We start from the raw sequence: 26,729 nt of genomic DNA, 5'->3' as shown, positions 1-26,729 counted from the left end.
ACAATGTATCAGTACGTTTTTGATAATCCGCACTGACTTAAGAAGAAGTATGGTTTCGATTAAATCTTCTCAAAAATAGTGTATTGTGTTAAATCATACTGTTCATCTTTAAAATCTTACCATACACCTGATATCAAAGTTTAGAATTATTAAAAGACTATTGGAATGTTTATCGAAATTTTGACTGCAAATAATTTTTTTTGCTTTTGTTACAGATTTTCGCGATTCATGAAAATGAAAATGAGTGAGATGATAGATTGATATTTATTTGTTTTTGACTTGCATTCTTATTTGTTATTTACACTAAAAATAGCTTTTCTGAGTTTTTAGTTTCATACATAAGTCAAAAAGCGGCATATATAGAAATATTGTCTCGGTCTTTTCTGTCATTTTGATTAAATCAGGAAAAATAAGGTCATATCCGTTTTAAAAAAAAGAGGCGAAACCTTAAAAAGTATGTTGTCAATATATTTTGTCATATTGCTAAAATAAGCCAATTTACAGAAGGCTTACAGTTTTCTGTGTTTTAATTACCCATATAGAATACAAAATCTCGGTCATTTGAGTAAATATCTGAGATGCTTTATCAGTTAGATAGCACGAATAGTTGAAATGACACATCTAAATTGAAAACTCAAAATATTTTTTAACTGTGTTTCTTATCACCATGGTAACCAAACTAAATAAGATATTTGATTATTACCATATTTGGAAGAATAAATATTTTAGATATTTTATCTTATTTCTGGATTCAACAGGCAAAGTCTAGTAGTCTTATGAGATTTAACAATCGGTACATTGTTTTCAAATTCATTATAAAATTTTTATAAACACGCGATAACGTAGAATCCCAAAAGAATCGAATAGTACAGCCTCAAATCTGCAGAATAATATTTGATAGCATTACATACCAACTACAACTTTCTGCTTCTTTTGTGTAATACATATTGCTGTATTAACCTGGTATTGATGTTATGACATCAAATTTGAATTACAGATATTAACAGTGATCAGTGCTATAATAGCGTGAAAACAATCAGGATGTTATCGGGATATCTGTCACGTTAAGAATCAGTGTTTGATAGAAAAATGACGACTACCATATATAGCGAAGTGAGGAATCTTTTTAGACGATTTGCAGAGTATACAACTTTTCATGGTGTAAACAGGATTATATCTAGTAAACTTTTGATAGGAAGACTTATATGGTTATGTATTGTAATGACTAGTTTCAGTATGTGTATCAGACAAATCTATATACTCAGTGTTCAATTTTCAAGGTATGTATAGTTAAGATTAATTATTTCAAAATATGATAAAACAATATGTCACTTTGAATAATTTAAGTTTAACACTTTCTATTCATAAAATTTGAACGAAATAAACCAAGGTCAGGGGCGGATCCAGGTTTTTTGAAAAAGGGGTTCAGAATTAGAGAAAAGAAATTAGATTAAACGTGTGTTGGCCGATTAAATATAAAACAAATGAATTTTTTTGAAGATGGAAAGGGAAACGGGCAGGGAGTTGTACCCTGTACACTATATCCTGGCAACGTCACTGAAGATGACACTCAAAACCAGAGCCAGAGTAATCAGACAACACTATGACCAAATGAAAGACGACAAAAGAAAAAAAAAAAAACATCCACCAAATACTACACTAAAGATTGAGCATCGATTGGAACATTCGAACAAAACTAAATCCATAATATTCCTACTGTATAGATTTTTTTGCAATTTAAGGGCGTTGGGTTGGGAAAGGGGGTGGGGGTTACACCCTCTATGCCATATCTGGATCCAACACTGAAGGTGACACTCAAAACCACAAACATAGTCCAAATTATTCCTACTGTATATTTTTTTAATTCAAAATCATATAGAGTGATACTAACCAACGCGGTTGCTAACGAACTATTTGTTTTCGATTCTTAAACATTGTTAGTTAACTGTTGTTTGCTTCGCAATCATTGGTGAATATTTCATGAATATTCATGGTGGTTATAGAGTTGAGCAAAAACAAGATCAGCTTTAAATTTTTTTTAAATTCATTTTCATATAATTCTAAACAAAATGCGTCATGATTTCGATATTTGGGGACATGATGATGTGTTATAAGGACGAAAAATGGACTAAAAATAGTTCACATGTAATAAAACCAATAAAAATTCTAAGGCTTATAACTTGTTCCAACAATTGCACATTTCAACGACACGAAATTCATCAGTGGCGGCTAAAGATAAACAATTATTGTTTTTTTTTGTTTTTTTTTCTTCATCTAATTAGCTCATGATGGTTTCCCTAAATATCGTATAATCTGAAAATAGGCATTCAAACTAATGTACTCAAGTTACGTCATCTTTTTGTACGAACGTCAGACTAGAGCTATAGAATCGCTGAACGTTTATTTCAAACTATCATTCGTGAGAACAAAAAAAAAAATAAATAAAAAAAAAAATAGATGTAATTGCAATAAAAAGTTATATTTTAGAGTCTAGTGAAGGTTGTTATATAATCGTACAGACTTGTTTTACAGAGACAAATACTATCATTAATTTAATTCTAGCATTGCTGGTCTAAATCTTAGACCAGCATTGTATAGGTTCAATCATGAGTTCAATGATTTACATTATTTTAGTCCTTAGAGAATACGCCCTAGATGATTCTATATAGATAATGTTTAATGATAAATGGCAAGTATTTAAACCAAAAATGTCAATTAATACTCTATTCAAATGGTCATTGTATCAACAAAAATAAAATGTCGATCGATTTTAATCGAAACAAGGCATTGTGAAAGCGTTTGAACGAGAGTCATAGTATTCCCGTGGTGTTTTGAAAGATCTTGTTACAAAGAGACACGAAATCTGAAAAAAAGCTATAATTTATGTTGTGGAAAATCGTCACAATATACATTTGTAATTACATTAGCTATATATAAGATATACTACATGGATATTTAAGTTAACTAATATCCTTTAGAATAAGACCAATAGGATATATCGAGCACCTCAGATAACTGTTAATTTTTGGTGTGGTTCGTTTTAGTCTCAGCCTTTAGTTTTGTATGTTGTCTTTTGTATACTGTTGTTTGTCTTTTGGTCGTTTTTCGTGTCTTGCCATGACGTTGTCAGTTTGTTATCGACTAATTATTAGTTTGAATCAAAATCAAACTCATCGGTCCGTGACACAGAAAATATGGCAATTTAGCAACGAGGTAAGAATAACAGGACCATGTAGAAATCAAAGTCAATACCACAGCAAGCGCCTGGAGGTTTCCTCCCGATGGTTTCAACAGCCAAGTATATACATTGAAATGGTCATAATTATTAAATATCAGTTCATAATCTTTGAATTTATCGCAAACGAAGGATTGCTACCCCAGGAATAGATTACCCTACCTGCATATAGCAAAACCTCTCTTAATTAAGGCTATCAATGCTCTCCGACTTTGCAATTTAATTGTATATTTGTATTTTATTATTCAAGTATTTTGTAGACAAAACGTGCGTTTTGCGTGCACACTTTATAACATTGTGCTGATGATGAGTGTCTCACAATCTTAAATGAAGGCGGACACAGCTGTTTACAGATTGTCAAATCTAATTATTCGATCAAGAAGATGAATCCAGATGATACATAAAAACCGAAAGGATAGCATGCTATCAAAAAGTAGCGAGAGCGGGTGCGTAAATTGGAAAAGCACTTCCTACTATAAAAATAAAATTGAGAAAGGAAATGGGGAATGTGTCAAAGCGGCAACAACCCGACCATAGAGTAGACAACAGCCGAAGGCCCCCAATGGGTTTCTAGAACATGCCCATCCACAATCGATAAAATTACAGACCAGATAGACAGTTCTGGTAGCGTCAATTTCAGTTGTTCTACTTAATAATGTTGGAGCACTTTTTGCACAAGAATCACAGGCTGTATATAGTGTGTGTATGCACGTATGACAACCGAAACGTGATACGTCTTGCGATGATACAGAGGGTATACTACTACTAAGAAATGGGAAGTCGACAATTGGAAAGTTGAAACCGTCACGGTTGTCAAAGATTAAAGTTTTAAGTCGTCCATCCGTGTCAAAAAATAAAAAAATATCCAGGAAACATTCTAGTTTCGGTAGTATTCTTAATTCACTTTCTGAAATATGAGTTATTGAGAGACTGGGCATCATCACTATATCTAACTCATTCAGTCTTGTTGATGTTTTTCCTCAACGTTCGCAATACGAAAAATTAGCTCACTACCATTGCAATATCTTAATTAATTCTCATAATTTTATGAAAATTAACTTCATGTACATTTCGGCCATAAAGCTCCTCCACTATTTCGAGTCTTAGATATTGTTGGCTTTCAAATGTTCGATTTAAACATTTCTTATGAAGATAAGTCACGAAGAGCGCATCAGTTGCATAACATTTCTAAAATAGTATTTTCATTTTTCAACACTTTAGCCGATGAAAAACTAAATGAGTTTAATAAATCATAAGTATTGTACTTTTGTTGTACATTTATACGACAAATTCAACTGAGCGCTGAACTCAGATTTATAAAAGAGTCAAATGGGATAATCAACCTGAAATAGAAATAAATGGTATTATACTATATCACAAGGGAGTTGGTATTTCATTTCTTTATGAAGAGGAAACATTAGTTTAACGTGTATAAGGTTGCAAAACAAAGACCTTTACATCACGAAAAGTTGTCATCGATTGGTGGAACCCGTTTATAAACTGTAGAAAAATAATAAAATTTAACGTTGAAGAAATACAGACAACTCATGATCACAATCTAAAGTCGTAGAGATAAAAAGAAAAACAGTGAACAAATACACATTACATACATTATTAACTTTAGTTTAGAATATCTCAAAATTTCCTAAACAATTATCCTGGGAACTAATGAAGGTGGCAATTACTGCTCCACCAATAGATCCTGTCCAGTGATACGTTTAATGAAAAGAAAATTTCAATCAATGACCAATGAGTACTGACGTTCATATTATCTATTCTGACCGCCAGAAAACAACTTTGACAAGCACATACAATTTTAACTAGACACAATGCAATGTAATACTCTGTACAATATCATCGGACATACAGGTAATTTCATACACATACAATCACGGAAACTTGGAACACAATAGTATAACCATTGTGTTGCTCAATGATCGACTTCTACAAATGTGCATGGATAACCTTCAACAAAACAACAAACGTCTTTCTTAGTGTTATATATGCCACATTTCCAAAAACAAAACAAAAAACTCTATAAGAAATAAGAAATTTGAATTTTCAATTGACCAGATATTCATAATTATTATGAATGTTATTTCAACTACATTTCAATTTCTTGATTTGTTTAATTGCTATGTAATTTGTCAAAAGTCGAATCAGAAGTTTTCTTTACACGTTCAAAGATACCTTTCTTTTTGCCAAGGAGAAGGTTGAATTGAAGACGCGTTTAAAATGATTTTCTTGTGGAAGATTGGTTTATGGATACGATACATACCCCGCAGATCATGCACTTTTTTTGAGTGAAATATTTATAAAGCAAACACCAGGTCCATTGAAGTTTTTGGATGTGTATGTTTCTGTGTATGAGGAATTTGCCGATTTTGACATCTTAACCGCGTGTGGATTCGCATTGACAGATGCTTAAGGCATCGCAGAAGAGAATCATCTTGTCATCGTACTCAGTCTCGCACCTTTTGGAGTTCATGCGAGTATTTCAGTATTTTGTTTTGTTTATTACCTTGATTTGTCTCCTTTATCGATTATTTGAGCTTTTGTAATCAACCGTTGCTTTCATTTAGCCTTTGAGACGTTGTATTGTACATTGCATCCTGTATTTCATCGTCTATTTGTTTTTTTAGACATTGCTATCTTATAAAGTCAAATGACAACACATACACATCTGTTCACACTAATGATGTTCAATACAATTTATTTAAGTATGTTTACGCTCGTAACAAATAGAAATTTTCTTTAACATGGACGTTCTGGAGATTCATAATAAACATAGAATAAAATTATATTCTAATTCTGTAAACCTCACGCTTTTATATAAATTGTTTGTTTCTTTGTTTCCTGGTTTACTTTTGTTTGATACAACTGTGAACACTGATGCATGTTAATTGTGTATCTCTGCTTATAATTCTATAGTAAAACAATAATTGGAGAACGCAGAACTAATTAAAAGCAATCTAAATGTCAAGGTGAGATATAAATACCAATAAACCATAAAATATTCCTAACAATATATTTACAGTTTTATACATTATATTTGAATGCATTTAAGAAACGTACTAAACATCTTGTTATTATATTAAGTCAGAGAACAGAATTAAAATGAAACAACTAAAACTATTAGCTATAGAATATTTTCAAAAGTTGTGATAAATTAGTAAGATAGCAGACACTATAAATCGCTACAATCGTTTCAGCTACAAGATAAACAGAAAGGTGTCAATTTCCAATACGGATCCTTATTTTCCGTCTATATCATTCTGCGACTTGAATCCACTGAGCTATAGAAAGATAGAAGCATACAAAGACGATGTCCAATTAGCAACACATTTAATGAAGATAATAGAAAGAAACCACAACGCAGTTCGAGGCTTGAAAAATGGAACGGTTGATATACGTAATGTATGTTTAATAAAGAAAATGTATATGCATATATAGTACAAAGAAAGAAATAAAAAGAATAAAAATAAGAATGATATAACTTATCAGACTTTTTTTTTATATCGTTTAAAAACGAGCTTCATAGTTCGTAGATATTCTAGACATTAAATTACACACACAAAAAAGACACAGAAACATTTCATTTACATTTTTATCAACGTATTTCAGAACTATATGTATTTTATGTCCGTAACCAAACGTAGGCCATTTATCGCTTATTGTAACAGTTTTAATCGTTCTTTTATAAATAACACTCCCTGTTCATTAAAATTGAACAAAAGCAAAGGGACGAATGTCTTGAACGAACATTTAAATAAATATTGTATAGTGTGTTTGCTTATAATAATTTGGAACGATTTAAATTGTCACATTCAAAGAATTAGGCTTCTTTAAATCAAATATAATTATTCATTAGCTGTTTTCCACACCCAAGCTTGTCACATTATTCATTTTAATGACTTGTTTGTTTGAGATTTAGTTTTTGTACCAAATTAAAACATTGTTTTGATCTTATATTTTTGTTTACGTTTATTTTAGAACGTGTTAACAAACTACATTAATTTGCTATTTAAGAATCAACGTCAACAGTGAATACGGACAAACTTTCAAATGTACTAGTCTGTCAAAAGTCCTTTTGGAGTTCAGATCAATCATTTGGTAATGAGTTACCTCGATGCCTCCATTTTTAATCGAATTGCGAGATTTGAACATCGGCCAACTATTTTCGCTTTAATTACATGTCTGTTATCGACACTCCAGATATCGAGCTGTTATCAATTTTACACTATATAAATAAAGAGATATGGTATGATTGCCAATGATATGACTTTTTATCAGAGTTCTGACCTCATTTAGTTCTACATCCTGTCGTAACTATATTTGTGGCATAGTTCAAGGTCATTCTCTTCGCCTATTGTTTATAACCTCTTTACATCAATTGCATTGGATATGTACTGATCAACAGTTTAGTCTTGGGAAATATGATAGGTTTATCAGTTTAAATTGGTAATGAAGTAGTTTTCTATAACAGCGAGTTGCTTTGTATCAGTATATTGTGTTTTTGTCTTGTTTATAAAAGTTGACATATGATTGTTGTAGGACTCTGCAATTCAGGGTAGTGGTTATCTTTGGTTGTTGTCTGCCAATTTTGTTTCTCGTTTATTGGTTTTAACATAAATCACGCCGTTTGTTTTATTCTTCTGGACTGTTTCGTTGTTTAAGCAGGAGCCAGTTCTCTTACAGCATTGATTTTGCCAATAAGTGAATGTCGTGAACTTTATTAGAGTTGAGTAAATTCGAATTCGTTAGTCGCTGGTAGATAGTTGTATCATTTGCACTCATGTCACATTTAATCAATTCTATACTGACGAGACAACCTAAAAATGTCCGATAGAGTATGATAATTAAATCAATTTAGAAAGAAGACATTAAGTAAGATTTTATCTATAGTGCCTAACAAGATTTTGTGAGGTAGACGAAATTGACTTTAAAACGATCGTATTGACTTTTGATGTGCAGAAATAGGCAGATCGGACATATTTTGACTTTAGTTACTTACTTCTTAAGTTTGGGATTAATTGTAATCAACATATTCCAATGAGACTGAAAAATGCTTTTTTTATTATGATAAATAATAATTTTACCTGCCGTAGTCGTGCGTAAAATATATTTCGGTATTTCTCTTACGAAAATGACTTGTTTAATGGAACAAAACGTATTATTTGTAAACTTTCTCTTTACTCTTCACAATAGGCTTTTAAAAAATAACCTTTCCAACTGTATATTCCGAAAATTTTGTGAAAATCGAATAAGTGGCAATTCTTACCTTTCATACCTTAACTTTCATTGATAAAACATAATATTGACTCGTCCAGTGTCCAGTTTGAAGGTCATTTTAGTAACCGGTCACATTCATGCACGTTCTAATTAATCAATAGTCATGTATGAAAAGCATAAACAAGTTTGAAGGTAAACTAATAACAACTTAATCCAATCAAATTGCCTACGATTCAATAACAATGACCAGTCCACATCATAAAAATGTATAGGGGTAAACTGGGTAGGGAGAAAATGTCAGATATATTAAGTTCATTATTTTGCAATAACGAGTAAAAATTTGTTAACCAATAGATTAATGTTATAATTTCATAATCATGTCGTTATGTATTGGTATAGTTTTTGGATCTTTCATTAGCGTATTTAAGGCTGTAGAAAGTTTGGCCTTCAAAAGTCAACATAATCATTGACTTTATAAAGAAAAATTCGCCTTTTTAAAACATTGAATGTTTCACAAATAATACGCGACAACAAAGCAAAATCATCTCTTAAAACACTGCAAAAAAAAAATTCTGATTGATGCAGTGGTATTGTCATAAATTGCACTGGAGTGAACAGTGGTACATCAAACGTCGAATTCCCTCACACAATGTTATCACACACTATAGCATGTGCTTTGATTGAGTAGGACAGACATTGAATTGACTTATCCGAATTTGTGGAAGTGTGCACCTGATATTTTTTTTATAAGTAGACACCTCGTGGCAAATTGATACATTTTCTTTTCTCTGACGAAACTAAAAGCCTTTCGTCATCTATAACACGACATGTATTTATGGATGCAAAATTGATGCGTAAAAGAATAATTGAGGTTTATAAAGGGTTCTTTTTAGTTAGATTTTTCTATTCGTAATATGTTAGCACCGCATTATTCTCTGTTCTTTATTGTATTTCCTTTTTCTCTATTCGTTACTTTTGGCATATTTTTCTCTAATCTTTTGCGTTCCGCGTTTTTTTGTATCTTTAAATCCCTTACTCGTACCACTATTATTAGAAATTGAACTAAGAAATCAACGAGAAACACAAATTAATTATGCAACATTAACTTAAAGCTTCGCGTAAAATTACTGATGTTAAATCAGCATATACACATGCAGGCATTTTATTTTGATACTGCGACTTTTCTGATTTCTAAAACTTATAGCACTTGTGAATATGCATCTGCTATTCTCAATATGGAAATTTAACAATCAAAACTAGCTGCTAGTTTTACTTGGTATTTATATTATACTATTGATATTACACTAGACTGGTTTTGTTTGCATTCTAATGGAAACTTATTATGCAAACAGATTTTGAAAGTTCGTGACTTATGTTAAAACAAAACAAAACTACATTTTTTTCTTTTTTTTTATCAAAACTTGTTGCAAGGAATACTTAAATGTTCACTACGGAAAGTACTTTGCTTGTAAGAATGAAAACAACAGCACGAAATACATAATAATTGATATATTTTATATATTTTTTTTGTAGTTTCATATTTATAAAGATATAATTTTTGTCTGTTTTTTACTTTCATGTTTCTCATCCAGACATCATTCCATAAAGACGATCTCCAGAGTGAAGGTATGCATAAGAAAATCATATATTATATGATTAATTAAAAACACATTATAGATTCGTTTTCGATAACCTATATGAGACAATGTTGATAAATATTATCATTGTATGTTGTTTTTGGAATTATATATGTTGTTTATGCCTGCATTATAGTAAGTAGTTTACGTTATTAGAATTCCCTAACTTAATTTTGAGAAGCTAATTGTTTTGTAATTCAAGCACGTAACGAGTTACAGAGGTCTTCAAATAAGACTTGTTAATCATTTGATAAAAGAGTGCAAATATGTTTAAACATTCAAGGAAATCATCAATCTCTTATATGCTCTCCTAAACCTGACATTCAATTTGTAACAGGAAAATTACAAACTATCCAATAACAGATGGACAAAAAAAAAAGAAAACATTTTTATATACATATGCCTTATAAAGGAATTGAAAAGAGCAAAAACTAATTGCGAATATTTAAAATTTCTAATTTACTTTTATTTGAATGATACATATATGCATATATCACCCAATATACCAGGCATATATTGTGGTACGCCAGACGCACATTTTGTATACAGAAAACTCATCAGTGGTACTGGAATCAAAATAGTTGGAAGACCAATCAAAGACAAAGTTGTAGATCATTGTTGTATCTAATACGTGTACAAATCTATGCATGTCCTAGAAGTTTTAGAAACCTTCAGTTGGTTTCTCGAAGACAAGATCGTAGATACAAACAATCAAATGTTATTTTAAATCAACACATGAGACAAAGTAGATTCTTATTGTCTTCTCAGTTACTAATTTCGCTAATTGTACTTGTAGCTATCGAACAAGAATTTCGAAGAGAAATGAATTACTTTGATATCAACATTACAAAAGAAGAAATACCAAAGTTATCTTCGGATTTCAAGGAGTTCATTTTAAGTTGCAGATATGAAGGTGAATTATGTAATGCAAGGTAAATTTATTTAAAAACACGCATTTCTACATTATTACACATATACATTTATTGGCAAGCTAAACTATATCCACTATTTATTTAAAGTCAAATGTAGCTGACATGTCAATTGCAATGCCGTCTGTGCAATTTGTACTAGGTAAATGTAAATTCAATTATTGATCAGTAATTGTATGCAAACCTTTCTGAATCCCTATATGACAGTCCCACTAAGACGAGTTATAATTGCTGTGGCTATATATAGTTTTCATATTGTTCATTTTTTCATGCCTTGTTTAGTGTGATATACTCTCTGGTATTTGATTTTGTTTTCGTGTTTCGTTATGTTCTATTTTGTACTCTTTATTTTTTTGGACCAATGTTGGTATGATAGTTGGTTTTTCAGCGTCACGTAATGCTTTCCAAACACAGATGATGTCTGCAAATATTATAATAGTAAAGTAAACATGGTAAATACAGAAATAAATTGAATAAAATGAATGTCAAAAAGATCTCAGATGATTTAACAAAATATAGAAAACCCACTGTTTTCTAATTATTTGCCATGCGATTTTAGTTCACATTCATAACCACATATTACAGATGTCAAAATATAATCAACTGAAGCAAATTGAAAACTGTATGACCACTTGAAAAGGCATTTGTTTCTATCTCAGACACGTTGAAAGTGACACAGAATGTAGACGGCTGATCAGTTAAAACTCATCCTTTGTGATTGTAGTACAAAAAGCATAATCCCACATTTCGTGGCATGTGAATCACAAATTTGATTATTTGGCGTTGAAATACAACATTTTCTACATATCAGTAAAGGATTAAATTAACTTAGATGTACCTACAAAATTAGTTCGAGATAGGTCATCCATTGTCAAATTAAATAATTCTTGAGGGAACGTAAATATACCATTCGTTTTATAATTTGCACAAGTTTACATGTTAATACATGACGTTAATTTATATATTTAGAATCCAACTGGCAATTATCACGACGGATGTCATTCATCTGTAATTTACCTTCCACAATCAAAAACAATATCCTTCACTAATGACTTGTTCCATAACACTAAATTAGCAGATTTTACATATAAATTAAAGAGATGTTGAGTGAAGTTAATGATGGAAACAAAGACCAAAGACACAAATAAGACATCTGAATTTAACCTTGACAATACTTGAAAGCAAAACGAAGAACCTTATAAAGTTATTACTCGTATATTGGCAAATGGCAAATATTCCTCCTATATGTGTTTTTTTTTATTACCAAGATGAAGTATTATACACCTGCTACTTTAATAGTCATGGTCAACTACTGTGTAATTTATGTGTATTGCTGTGTGCTTTGAATGAACATCGGAATTTGATTACAATTATTATTGTTATAACATGTTTTTAATTTTTTTCTAACAGTTATTTGAAACAATAATCATGTTCTCCCTATATCTGTCACATGTGAACCACTTATGTATTTGCTAATATTTTGTTTCAGTTTCTTTGTCCCATTCTATGATCCTTATTATGGACAGTGTTATAGGTTTCCCAGCCAACCATTAGTTGCCAAGCACGTTGGACATTTATTTGGTACGTATTGAAAACTCTCATTGCAATATTATATCAGCAACCAATCAAACCTACGACGGATATTCGTCTCATCGTTTCTTGTATCGTATCTCTTTCTTTCTATTCTTTTTAAGCAAATTTAGATAACTGCTTAAAGGGAAATTCCGCGATTTTTTACTTATCATCTAATTATGTTCATCTTAACATAAAAAACACATTTGCAAAGTTTTAAATTTATATTCCTTCTAATAACGGAGAAAATCAAGTATTTGTAACTTTTTTGGTTGAATTCTCGAGTGGGTCGTGACATATTAGCCCGATTTATTGAATTCTGGGAAAAAATAAAATCTGTTTAACTCTTATAGCTTATCGACAATATACGTAATTAAAAGCGCACAGCTGACGAATGGTCGAAGTTATTAACCACAATATAAGAATGAACGAAAATGAATATGCATATACCGTTTTGTATTGATTGAATTAAACTCCTATAAAATTATCTCTAGTAAATGTTTTTGAATAAATTTAATTAATTATTGTTGAGATTTTTTTCATAAAATATTTATTGAACATTTTTACTGATATTGAACTGAAAATATTTCAGTTCTATTTACCGTTATTGTTTTGATAATCATTTCAATGCAACTAATGTGTGAGCAGAGTGTGTATATTATTTTGTAAAAGTCACTGTATATTTCTCGGCTTGAGGTCAATTCGTTTACCTTGTAGCTATTTAGCCGCAGGTGTGAGTTCAAGCGTACACAGGTATAAATGTTGTTATTTGGAAAGGATAAACAGAAAGGATTAGAAAGAGTATGCTGTCACGATGTTAATACACTAAGATTTAATACACGATGAGAATAAAGATACAATAATTAAATTGTGTAAATTAATTGAAAATAAAATTCAGATTCGTAATTCCGAAAGTGTATAAAAATAAAAGGAAACAATTTTTGATTACTTTCTTAGCGGCAATTGGCGTAAAGATTCAAATATGAAGCAAAAAATAGTAGTTTTAATCTTTTTTAAAAACTAAATGCAATATTACCCAATTTGATATACCATTGTACATCTGTTTGATATCATTGACTTTACCGGAATTTCTTAACTTGTATTCAAATCTGGCTGTGTTTAAATGCTAATAAAACTATTGCAATTTTAAAGTTTTTAATTGACAAAGAATACAACATACAACATGCATGATTTTTTTTAGTTTCTTTTTAACATTTTATTCTTGCATAATTAAATTCATTTGACAATCATTTACACGAACTTTTTGTGAAAAGAATATCAATTATCTAAGCTAAGGCATTATTTCTTTTGAGGATTTTTGAGGATTTTTTTTAAAATTCTATGATAATATTTGTGCAATGTTGAACATGATAGCCGTCATTAATCCAAATAAGTAATGCAGTAGTTGTAATAAAAGTTATATTTTAGTCATGCATAACTGATATTGACGAATTTATAATAGTTCGTCCATACATCGTTGTTCTTGAAACAATCATTATTAGTATACATGTAAGTTTCCTGACGTATAAGAGCCATTGAGGATGAGCTCCAGAGAAATCAGACTAGTGGCGTTTCGTTCGTTTGTTTGTTGGGAAAGGAGAGGAAATGCAACCGCTTGTACAGATAAACGACAGAATTACCATACAAGCATTTATAGTCAACACAATCAGAAAGAGTTCCCATCGTTAGACGGGGAATATGAAGGCTTCCAAGAATGAACAAGTGACATGTCTAACTCTGAACAGTTAGAAAACAGACTATCGACATCGACCGCTTGTTCTTAATATTTGAAACTGTATGCATATATATACGTATACGTTTATGATATATATAGTGATGAGTTCTTGCGTCTGACAAAAACTAAATTCCTTCATGGTTATATCTTGCCATACGTTTATATTGGTTTGTAAGGTGATTACTCACAATCGTTATTTGAAAATCCTGTTTGTGAGATGTAGATTCATTTCAATACAGAAATTTCGTCTATATATTTCACAAGTGTATAACACGGAGAAGCTCTGAAGGTCCATTACTCTAATTTTGTTTGGGTGTGAACCATCGATGTTTACAGCAATATCACAGAATAAGATGATGATGGTAGAAAGAACTATGGGCGTCATGTGGCAAATATTACATGCATATCGGACAATGAGTTGTCAATCTGTATGAAAAGATTTCCAATACAACCATATTATTGAGAAGGAATGTTTACATGCTATACTCTCGTACTAGTATTACAGGGTTCTTGTGGCGTTCACCTTAGACACACATCTTTTTAACGATGTTTAAAAAAAAGACAGAACCAATTTAATGTCATATTTCCCTATTTTTTAAATATAACTAAAAGTCTTTTATCTGACAAGAATACCCCTATTTAGCGAACAAGTAATTTATTCTTTTTTCTGTTATTGAATACCAAGAAAGAAAATAAATCCCGAAATTAATTTGAAACTTTGATACTCAAAAGTTTCCCAGCAAAATATTCACATTCCCTGGGGATAATTAGTGTTCGTCCAGTGGCATATATAACAATTGTGATGACGAATTACTTCCTTTGTTCGAGAACAATCTTATTGAAATATAAATCTGTGATTTTACTAGGTCCACAGCTTCAATGAACCAAAGCAAAAGTTATACAGCGACCTGTATTTAAATCAAATTGGTTCTCTTCTTCTTCTGGTATACAATAGTCTATCGACATTCGATGATTACATACTGTTGGCATACGTGGACTAGTCTATTTACAACACTTTTACCCCTATTTATTCAAAATATATGTTTTTTTCTTATGTTCAATGTATACATGTATATATTTTAAATTGCGCTATAGTTCCGTAACTTTCTATCCAGTCGTATAAACGAATCGTCGGCAAGTGCATACATTTTTTTAAATCAATATTTCTGGTCTGTTCCAATCTGTCTATATATTACATTTTCCCAAATTCACCCTTGGAAAAAATATTTAAATAGATTTTAATTTCATCAAATCTTATTTTTTGGGTATTATTTATATGTTTATGAATTATATTCTTTACACCAGAAATGTTATTTATAAACAAGCGTATGAGTTTAGTAATGACAAGTAAGACAGAGTTGTATATTATTCATCTGATAGTTCAAAATGGAAAGTTATAAGTTATAAGTTATCAGCCGTGTACACTGATCAATACCTGCAGAAGTGAAACGATGCATGAACTTGCAAGCCCGACAGGAAATCGCTTGAATACCTGGACGTGTCACCTCACACCCCTCACAATACCTTTGGAAGTAATACCTTTAGCCATGCTGGTGATCAGATGAGGGAAGATCAAAATATATTTGTTTATTACTTTAAAGAATTATGAACAAATTAGATTTTCGAAAACAATTTTCACGGAACACTTATTTATGATTTCAACTTTGACTTTTCACCTAATTCCAATATCAACAGTTTAAAAACAACAGACCATGGTAATTTAAAAAAAGTAAGAATATTTTTCGTATCAAGTTAGTCAGATAAAACAACCGTACGATTGACAAGATATCGACACGCAATTACGACTACATCGGTTACTGTAGTTTTGTTTCTTTGTGGTTTATAGACATATCGTTTTTATTAATCGGGAAAGAAGACAAAATGGCGGATCGCAGAGAATTGATACTCTAAATTTAAAATCGATGGTGATCGCTTATCTAGCGGAATAAAACTTTAATATCTATGAATTTGAGCATTTTTATACAGAATGAACATAATATCAATTTTTGATTTTTTTGCGAAGTTTCCCTTTAAGGTAAAACCTTTACGCTTTATTAGCATGAACTTGCAATCAAACTGTGAAATAAAATGAATGGAAATAATTTGTTGATACATTATCCGGATCATAATCCAACACCACTGATTTGTCCAATTAGAAGCAACAGGTATCTGCATGATTTTAAATATTTCCGAGCGTGGTCACCATTCCTAGTAAGTAAAATAACTTTCAACAATAAGCTACATTAAATAGCTCAGTCTCCTTTAACTTTGCCTAACAAAATACCATCTAGTTGGCTTCCTGTATATAATTGATTGTTTTGTTCAGATATTAAATATTAGGTTTTTAGAATTTACTCAATTAATGATTGATCAATTCAGCATTTCAGCTATTTCTGAACGTGAATCAAAGTGATTACATACCATACGTCGCTGATGATCCGGGTATTATACTGTCAATACATGAAAATGGATACAGACCATACTTACAGAGTAATGGATTCGCAGTATCACCTGGCTTTAAAACAGATATATCATTGTTTCAGGTAAGTTGTTAATAACATAATATGCATAATCATCTCCGTCTAAGTGTAATAAGTCATATTTTAATCAGTTTATTTGATGAAATTTGACTTTCTAATGTTTTTAGTTGCTATATACTTTACCTATAATTGTTTATTTCCATGTAAACACTACAATGATACTATTTCCAAATAAAAAACCATAGGAATATCAGAATTTTCGTTTTAAACTCAATATTATTGATGAGGATTGCATGGTTATGAGAATGTTGAACACTTAATTACTGACTTTATATACTTCAAGCCATACCACACGATATGGTTTCTTGATTGTTATTTAAATGACACCGTCTAGTCCTTATCTTATACTCTAAGGACTTATACTATTATAATCACAGATCTGACCATTGAACGCTATTTTGTTCTAGAGTCAAAACAATAATGATATAATTCTTTCAATTTTCTTTTCGATTATAATATACTGGTATACGATGTTTATTTCTTCAGTCGAGTATTTTCAATAATAAAGTTTATCGGATTCAAAACGTTAGGGGTTTCGACGAGTTCATGAAATATCAGATTTCAAACTGTCATTTTAATAAGAGTCTGTAGCTTTAAACATGTATGCTTAATGTTGACACAATCCGTAAATAGCTCTTTTGTTTCAGTAAACAAAATATTCTAGCGAAAACATTCAATGAGATATTTTTTAAATATATATCCCGATAGGCTGCCATATACCGAACATTGCATATTAAAAATCTAAGCTTACATTCTCTATAAAGGGATTATAATGAAGGATAGCTGTATAAATTGCACATTCAGAATGAGAACATGTTATTGTAATATAAATATTATGCTTTGTTTGAGACCAATATACTAAGTCTGATGTTTAATATGCTACCGTATAAACAGCCCACAGGAATACAGAACATCATATCCAGACACCTTAGTCTGACTGCAACCGACGAGTATTGTATATCAAAGCAATATATACCAATTTTAATCCCTTGATTTGACCCGGTCGAGATTTCAACCCACCACACCCCGCATTTGTGGTCGAAAATGAGACCATCAATAAGGTTCACATTAAAAAATAAAATCACAAAAATATCAAACTGAGAGGAAAATTCAAAACGGAAAGTCCCTCATCAAATGGCAAAATCAAAACCTCAAACACATCAAACGAACAAATAACAATTTACTGTCATATTCCTAACTTAATGCATGCATGTAAAAGGACAATTGATAAAATGCCATAATTTTGTGTATATGTATATCAAATTCGTAGAAGGGCCGTATATGGAAATGTAGTTCTGTATTGACATGATTTGATGACAAACTCGTATTTAAATTAAGAGTTCAAAAGTTTTAGATTGTTTATTATATTAAGAATGTTTCACCCAAAGAAATCGAACGCCTTTTTTGGTTTTACTTTTGCAAAACCGGTCAGATGCTTTTCAACTCTGTACTTGGTCTTTTAATTTTGTATCATTAGCGTAGAAGCAACTCAGAATTATAATTAATTTGTGTGTATAACAGAAGCGAATAGAGAGAAAAAAAGAGGTGTTTGGTAGTAAAGATTTATGTGATGACAGTGGTCAATATACAAATATCCAGGTAAGACTCTTGCTTCAATTGTGAAAAGAAACTTCCTTGGATTTTCACACGTACTAAAATCTGTTCCATTGAATTTGATTTTTTAGATACATGTATGTCCTTACGGTGATAGTGACACAGTGGCGTTTGTTTTATCCTAAAAGAACACACAAAAAAAAGATACCACACGATCAGTCGTACGGTAGAACCTCCTTTCAACTTGAAAAAAAAACTTTTGTACAATGACAGATTGGTATTGTCTCTCCAGTTCTAGTTAAGAAATAAAAATGACCAAAAAAAGTGAACTACATATTATAAGCATTTTGAATCTCACTGAACAAATATACGACCTCCCGTATTGAATAGTTGTTTGAATGGATATGGAAAATACACAACACGGTCGTAAAACAAATGATGGTATTAGTACATAGATATAAGATATAAGGCAATATATGTGAGTCAGGATCTCCTGACCATTAAATAACACACGAGATCAATCTTTCGGTTTTTTGATGGGTTTACCTTCCTCTGTATTTAAATTTCTATGTTTTACTACTACTGTCCATGTAACATGTACACTTGTTCCTATAGCACTTAAGTTCTTCCCAAGTTTTTTAATATCCGAAGCTGAACGGAATGATGGATGTTAAGACCGTATTAAATACGCATGGTTGGGATCTTATAAATAAAATGTAAATATACATCTTTCATCCCGAAATACATTCTCAGTTGCTGTGAAGTCTCTCTATTACAATTTATCAAAGTAGTTTCCAATTATCTAGACTATATACATGCTGAAATATCTGGTCATAATATATCAAACGTATAAATCTCCTATTATATCTGTACTATATATATACTGTAGCCAAGAAAATAGATTTTCACATATAATTTAAAAGTAATTCTACAATAAAATTGTTGTAGACCTGCTTTGAACTATGTGTAGAAAAGATCGTGGAAAAGAGCTGTAATTGTTCGCCAACCATGTCAAATGTTAATCTAGGACTCTGGATTTGCGATGATGTTGAAGGTACATTTTACATAATGTGTTTGAAACAACTAAATTTAACATTTCAAACATTAATGTGAAAAATTTCTTGTACATTAGTAAAGTGGTCACGGAAAGTAAAGTATTTGTGTTTTTAGCGTAAGCGAAAATCGCGAGGTTTTTGCAATGTAGTAGCATGAATTGAAAAGCGTTCATAACCTTATATTCCGTACAATTTTGCCAGAACAAGGGTGGCAAATCTTAGACTAGAGGTTGACGTATCTAATATTTTTTTATTATTAGATATTACATGCTCTTTTCTTAGCTGGTACTAAATTATAACCCAGTTATATTAAACACATGTTTCGTAGCACACGTGTTAACCATGATATGTTGTCCTTTTCATATTGATCTAAATATTGTTATCTATTGTGGTTTCATGGTGCTTCTGACAACTGCGACATTGCTCTTAATTCTCATTTTTGGTTTTCCAAAAAATATTTATGAATGTCTTTTATTTTGAGAAGCTTATACATATTCATAATATACAGTTATATACGAACATGTGTTATCTCATAGTTAAAAATGAACTTACAAATTGTCAGTCTATAGACTGATGTCACAAGATCATACAACTGTACAAGAGAGTGTAAATTGTTTTATATATTTCAAGAGCTTCAATGTATGGCGAACGCTGAAAAAGGTACAGAAAACTGCAGCTGTAAGGACCCATGCAGGTATGATTATGTCCATCGCCTTTATACATTTGTTTCCAACTTTACCAGAAATCAATGTTATATTATATTTTTTCCATATCAGAAGTAGCATTCACCGTGCACACATTACAGAAAAGGGTCCAAAGATACCAGAGGTACATTCAAACTGATAAATGTATAATAATCGACTGTGGATAACTTGTATGTTTGTTTTTTCTCTTAACATACACATCGTCGACTTTTTTATGTTGATGAACTGTGTCAAAACATAGCCATCAGAGAATGAGAATGAGTCGCGTGTTTTTTCGATTGTAGTATCCTTCAAATGTTTTTTTTTAAAGATTTTGTATCGATTGCACATATATATATGTAATATATGTTTATATAGGAGATATACATATTTGGTGCCTCGCATAAGGGCTCAGGTAACACCTTCACCTCTCCAAATGATTTTGATGTAGCAGGAATTTTATTATATCTATGCTGCGTCGGATGGGTCATTATTCCTTGTGCACCTCAAATTTAGTTTGTCAATAATAAAATTTTGATAAAAAATTGAGTGATATTGAACACGTTACTGCTGCTATTAGAAATAATAAGTGATTACTAGTATATTTTTACTATAAGAGAGAATATTGATATGAACACTCATGTCACATTGCTTGCATATGATAATTTCTTGTTCCATCAAAGGTGATAAAATTATCTCTGTACTGCAACTAGTTATGTTTATTGCCTACGTATAGCAACACAGCTATATTTTGTGCAATTTCAGTTTCATCACGGATCACCTTTTCAACAATCATTAAGGGATGTAAATAAGTTTGAAATTAGATTTACAATTTCAATAGCTATCAATGTATTAAATTATAGATCGCAGTATAAAACAATATTAGGTCAATGTCAAAAAAATATAAACTGTTTTGTATTCACTAGCTTGGGAAATGCTCGGTATATTCTCGCTCTTCGTTAGTTTCTCAGCCTCATACAAAATCGTTTATATTTATTGACATTGAGCTTAAATATTGTATATTTCTTAATTCTAATATGACCAACGTGTTGTCAAAATGGACGATCGGTTTATTCAAAAAGGTTTTTGTCTGTTTTATCGTATTAATTGATTACTTTGTATATGAAATATACTGGCTAGAAGTATTCTTGAGAAGATGCAAAAAAACAATTTCATCGACGAACGATGGACACATTTTCTCTATAGCTGCTTTGTACAAACATGAGTTTTGACATATCACGTGACATATATGAAGTTGCAAATAAACAATCAGTAGGTATACAATTTACCTAAAGCGCTTTAGATTTTTTAATACATAGGCGAACAATTCATGTTTTTATATTGGTTTTTTTTTTTGCATTACAGTGAGATACAATATGCGACGTTTCGTTCCATGACAACGTGGCCAGGAAAAAGTTACGTAGGCGTACTGGATGCAATTCTTAAGCAGAGAGGTGTGGCATACCAGGATATGAGGTAAATACAAATTGCACTGATAAGTTTAAACAAACCAAGATGAATAACTCTTTTTCTACATTTGGACCCATCAGTAGTTAAACAAGACGTCAATCCATTAGAATGTATATTACAATTAGGTTTGAGCGTTCTGGGTGAAGATACATCAGGTCTTTCATCTATTAAAAGATGAGAAAATCTCAGAAATGAATATTTGGGTCACCATTATGAAGAATAGTAGAATGAAAGACACTCTTATAAAAGAGGACAGAATATACCAAACTGAAATTTTTCTAAATCTATGGAAATGCGTTGCTTCTTACATCTCAAGTAAATATTTATTGATTAACCTTCATTTATTTGTTATCGCAAGCTTTTCTATATATTTATGTCGTACTCTGGAAAACGAATTGTTGCAACTAAAATTTTGAAACAGAAGGGACTATCAAAACTATTACTCGATGAAAGACATGCACATCAAGACAGATACAAAAAACCGAAAAGTGTCTGTTGTAAGGAACCTCCCATACGTTGTTATAGAATTAGAGAATATAAAGATTATTCGGTAACGTGTGTTATTCGGGAGCATTATAATTTCGGGAAATGTGCGATGCCAAATTTCATCGATATGATACATGAACACGTGTAGGCTCTCAGAAAGTTGGTACATGTGCCAAAAAAAAAAATAATAACGTTTTCATGTAAAATATGTTAAATAGTCGCATGAAAAATTTACAAACTGAAATTAAAACAATCTTAGAGACTCATTACTTTGAAATTCATTTGTATGATTTAGCATCTCAATAAAGTGTTCGATTATAGTTTTTTCTCATTAATACAGAATTATATTTTAATAATATCTTTTAAAGCTTACCCATTAAAGGGGAGGTTACTCAATTAAAATAATTTCCATTAAAAATGTTTTAGGAACCTCTCTATTTTGTGTTGTAGACCTTAACATTTAATTAACTGAGTAAAAAACAACAACAACAAAGTTCATCTTTCTTTCAATTAGTCCATCATTATATGATTTCATGTGGAGAAATTACAACATTGTATCGTAAAAATACAATCTTATATGCATTTAGACATGAATTTGCAACACCAAGTAAGTAATATACATTGTAGAAGAATATTATCAATGCAATATAGAGCAGTTCCAAATGTCTTCCTTTTTATTAATACCTTTTTTGCCTACATACATAAATATCTTAATATGAAGATTATATGCTTTGTCAGTATATACAGTAGCATTACTTTGACTTTATAAGTTTTATACTGACAAGTTCTTAGTATCATGGTTGAAAACCTGCACTTTCAATTTACTGATAAATGTCTTTTGTTTTAATAGGGAAAGCTTGTTATTTATCAACATATATTTTTCTTCCCTCCAAGAGGAGATAACTGAAGAGGAACTTGCCTACACGGTAATTTTTATCTTTAAGAGTTACATTGTTATGTAGTGAAATAAATTAAAAAATACAAAAGAAATACCAAAGGGAATGTCAAATTGTACACGTTGAAGAGAGACCAATCATAGGAAAACAAAATCAACTAAAAACAACTCTTGACAAAAGCATGGCAAACGAAATTAACATGTTGAAGAGGAATCGACAAAGGATAGAATCGAGAGACAGAAAAAAACATACAATCAAAATTGACAAGTTGAAGAGAGACCGACAAAAGGATAGAATCAAAATTAACATGTTGAAGAGAGAACGACAAAAGAATAGAATCAAACTGTACAAGTTGAAGATAGATACACAAAAGCATAGAATCAAAATTTACATGTTGATGAAAGACCGACAAAAGGATAGAATCAAAATATACATGTTAAAGAGAGATCGACAAAAGGAAAGAAACAAAATTTAAAATTTGAAGAGAGACAGACAAAGGCATAAACCAAAATTGACATGTTGAAGAGGGATCGGAAAAATGATAGAATCAAAATTAACAATTTGAAGAGAGACAGGCAACAGCATACAACCAAATTGACATGTTGAAGAAAGACAGACAAAAGCATAGAATAAAATTTGACATGTTGAAATGGGATCGACAAAGGGATAGAATCAAAAGTGACATGTTGAAGAAAGACAGACAAAAGCATACAACCAAAATTGACATGTTGAAGAGGTATCGATAAAAAGATAGAATCAAAATTAACATGTTGAGGAGAGATAGACAAAATCATACAACCAAAATTGACATGTGAAAGTGGGATCCACAAAAGGATAAAGTCAAAATTAACATGTTGAAGAGGCATCTAAAAAGGATAGTTTAAAAATTTATAAGTTGAAGAGAGACAGACAAAAGCAAACAACCAAAATTGACATGATGAAGAGAGACAGACAAAAGCATAGAATCAAAATTTATAAGTTGAAGAGAGACAGACAAAAGCATACAACCAAAATTTACATGTTGATGAAAGACCAACAAAATGATAGAATAAAAATATACATGTTAAAGAGAGACATACAAAAGTATAGAATCAAAATTTACAAGTTAAAGATAGGCAGACTAAAGCATACAAAACACAAGAATTCAACGCATTTTTTTTAACACCACATGCAAAATAAACATGATAAAGACTGAGCAACACAAAATTCACTAACCAGGGTAAACATATCCTGCTTCACGTATGGGACAAATGAGAAACCGCAAAATTATAATTAGTCAAATCATCAAAATACAAAACGATTAAGATATGTCATCGGGGAAACAAATGAACATGTTCTTGGCTTGGAACGAGACAAACACTTGAATACGAGACGGAGTGAAACCATCTTTTGAGACATCAATCCACGCCCTTTAAATTTTCATCAATGGGCTTATAAACAGTACGTATAACATGCATAAGAACACACTCTCGTAATACCATGATATTTAATGTTGTTAAGAAAAGAAAAAGAAAAAAACAACGAATAAGTTCTCAAAGAACCGACAACCACATGGTTACAAAAACAACGATTATAAAAATATAATTGAAAAAAGCACTATAAATAAATTGTATCATGACCCCGACGAAAAGTTAAAAAAACAAAACCACAAGGTATGAACCTAATTATGCCAGATAGGTATTCAACCATATAATGACGGCATTAGTATCATCGACTGAGAGATTACGTACTTATCCATTTACCACCCTTAGTTCAGCTGAATGATAAGTATAGCGATTATATACATATATCAGTTACATATGAAATAAATATACCGAGAACTGTTTTTATAAAAATCAAAGAACGTTTGTTTAATATAAATAGTGATGATTTTTGACAGGTTGAAAACTTTGTGTCAGATATTGGAGGATCCCTTGGACTATGGGTCGGCATGTCTGTAATAAGCCTGGGTGAAATTCTAGAGCTGGGTATTCTTATTCTACGATTCATTAAGAAGCGGAGTGTACGGTTGCTTACAACAGAAGTGAAAAGAGCTGCAGCTGAAGACAAACTGAATGATGGTCTGAATCAGATAATCAAAGGTTTTAATGATATGAATGACGAGAAGCAGGAAGGAAGAACTGAATTTAATGATGGTTTGAATAAAATTATCAACAGCCTCAATATTCTTACAGCAGAGCAACAATCACGTGACAATGATCAGAATGGTAACAATAGTGATTCTATGGGTAGAAATGTTCAACCCGAACAGTACAATGTATTTGCAGATCATATGATATGATATATCATATTTATAGTTATATTAATTATAGATATATAACAAACAAACTGTTGAGATCTCAAAAACAATGTTTAAACATGTCAGATATTGCAGATAGACATGATAGTATGATTTTTTTGTGTATGATTTGGTTTTGTGTAACCGAGAATGCTTGAGTCTGTAGAAATCAACAACATATAAACAATCTTCAATATGACTTTTCATGAAAGTACAGAAAGTAGACCATTCAGCAGAAGAAGTGATTTTTGAATAAAGAAAAGAAGTCAATTAGACAATACGAAATAAAGATTATAACAGTTACAATGTATTACAAAGAAATGTAATTTTGTTTCTAAAACAAATAAATGTAAGACCCCATAACCAATAATAGAAATATACAATTTGCAGTAATTTACAAACTAGAAAATATACCATAGAAACGAAGGGGCACATCAAACTTTGAGTCCAGGAGAGTGTTTTCAAGACCAACACCAACCATTTCGGTGCCAAAAAAATAAACACATTTAATACTCACAAATCAAAAAACAATCATCATCTGATCGAAAATGATCAAATACTGAAAATTTAACAATAGAGCATGAACTGAATTGCATCACAAAACAAACAAAAAAATGTTAAAAAAATTACAAAAATATTAACTACTATTTGAAACTAAATTCAATTCAATGTCCAAATCCGGACGACAAAAACCGGTAACCATAAATCCTCAACACTATTTAAAAAACCGTTAAAAAGATATAGTTATATATTGGTAATTTTTAAACGTTTCAAAAGTGGAAAAATCAATAATTATAAAAAAAGGTAGTAAATATAAAGCTGTTGTCACGATGAACTCCATATATTTTAATCATGAATAATAAGAAGATCCAAAAGATTTGTTTGATTACATATAATCTAGATATATTGACTCGTACCATTGTAAGAATCGTTTAATTGCAGTGATATTGATCACCTTAACTTGAAGACAGATATAAAGAATTAGTCTTTTGATCAACTTTAATATCATCTTGTTTCAGGAAGAGTACAACTATGATTATATTTTTTTGTACAAAAAACTGATGATTGATTTGTTGATAAACAATAAATTTGTTATGTTTGGAAAATGTTTTCTTCTTCCTTGTGCCTTTAATCTATATAGTCAAAGCAGTCCAATATTGGTATGACGCTTTATAAAAATATTGTTCATTTTGCATGTAAACGTTCCATTTCAGGACGCCATTGTGTAACTTTTAACGTTGAAATCGGTTTAACCAATAATTATATTGTTTATATTACGGGCTACTTGGTGAAATATAATGAACTTCAATGTTTTGTCAAAGTATGGCATTGTTTAAAGTCACAGTTTTTATGTGAAATTAACAAATTCAAATATAAAAATTAATAAAAGAATATCACCTCTGGCCCTTTTCTGTTAATTCCCAACA

The 26,729-nt window shown here is 30.8% G+C and overlaps 1 protein-coding gene across 1 annotated transcript; it reads left to right on the top strand.

Annotated features, from left to right (window-relative positions):
* Positions 1–834: 834 nt before the first annotated feature.
* On the top strand, positions 835–25,608 carry LOC143075680 (acid-sensing ion channel 2-like). The gene is made up of 12 exons (XM_076251212.1): positions 835–1,280; positions 6,448–6,652; positions 10,060–10,093; positions 10,901–11,036; positions 12,523–12,614; positions 16,720–16,883; positions 18,402–18,479; positions 19,383–19,488; positions 20,120–20,183; positions 21,538–21,648; positions 22,979–23,054; positions 24,904–25,608. Exons 1-12 carry the CDS (start codon positions 1,090–1,092, stop codon positions 25,303–25,305), a joined length of 1,659 nt encoding a protein of 552 aa, XP_076107327.1. The 5' UTR covers positions 835–1,089; the 3' UTR covers positions 25,306–25,608.
* Positions 25,609–26,729: the final 1,121 nt, after the last annotated feature.

This window comes from Mytilus galloprovincialis, chromosome 5 (assembly GCF_965363235.1).
Source record: "Mytilus galloprovincialis chromosome 5, xbMytGall1.hap1.1, whole genome shotgun sequence".
In the NCBI taxonomy this organism is placed as follows: Eukaryota; Metazoa; Mollusca; class Bivalvia; order Mytilida; family Mytilidae; genus Mytilus; species Mytilus galloprovincialis.
This window is presented reverse-complemented; position numbering and strand designations above follow the sequence as displayed.

What these genes read in the sequence shown, in the direction of transcription:
- LOC143075680 (XM_076251212.1), top strand. Translation starts at nt 1,090, where the DNA reads ATGACGACTACCATATATAGCGAAGTGAGGAATCTTTTTAGACGATTT. An exon ending in GAACGGTTGATATACGTAAT is followed by an intron (nt 6,653 to 10,059) that starts GTATGTTTAATA and finishes TTTCTCATCCAG; the next exon opens with ACATCATTCCATAAAGACGA. An exon ending in GGTGAATTATGTAATGCAAG is followed by an intron (nt 11,037 to 12,522) that starts GTAAATTTATTT and finishes ATTTTGTTTCAG; the next exon opens with TTTCTTTGTCCCATTCTATG.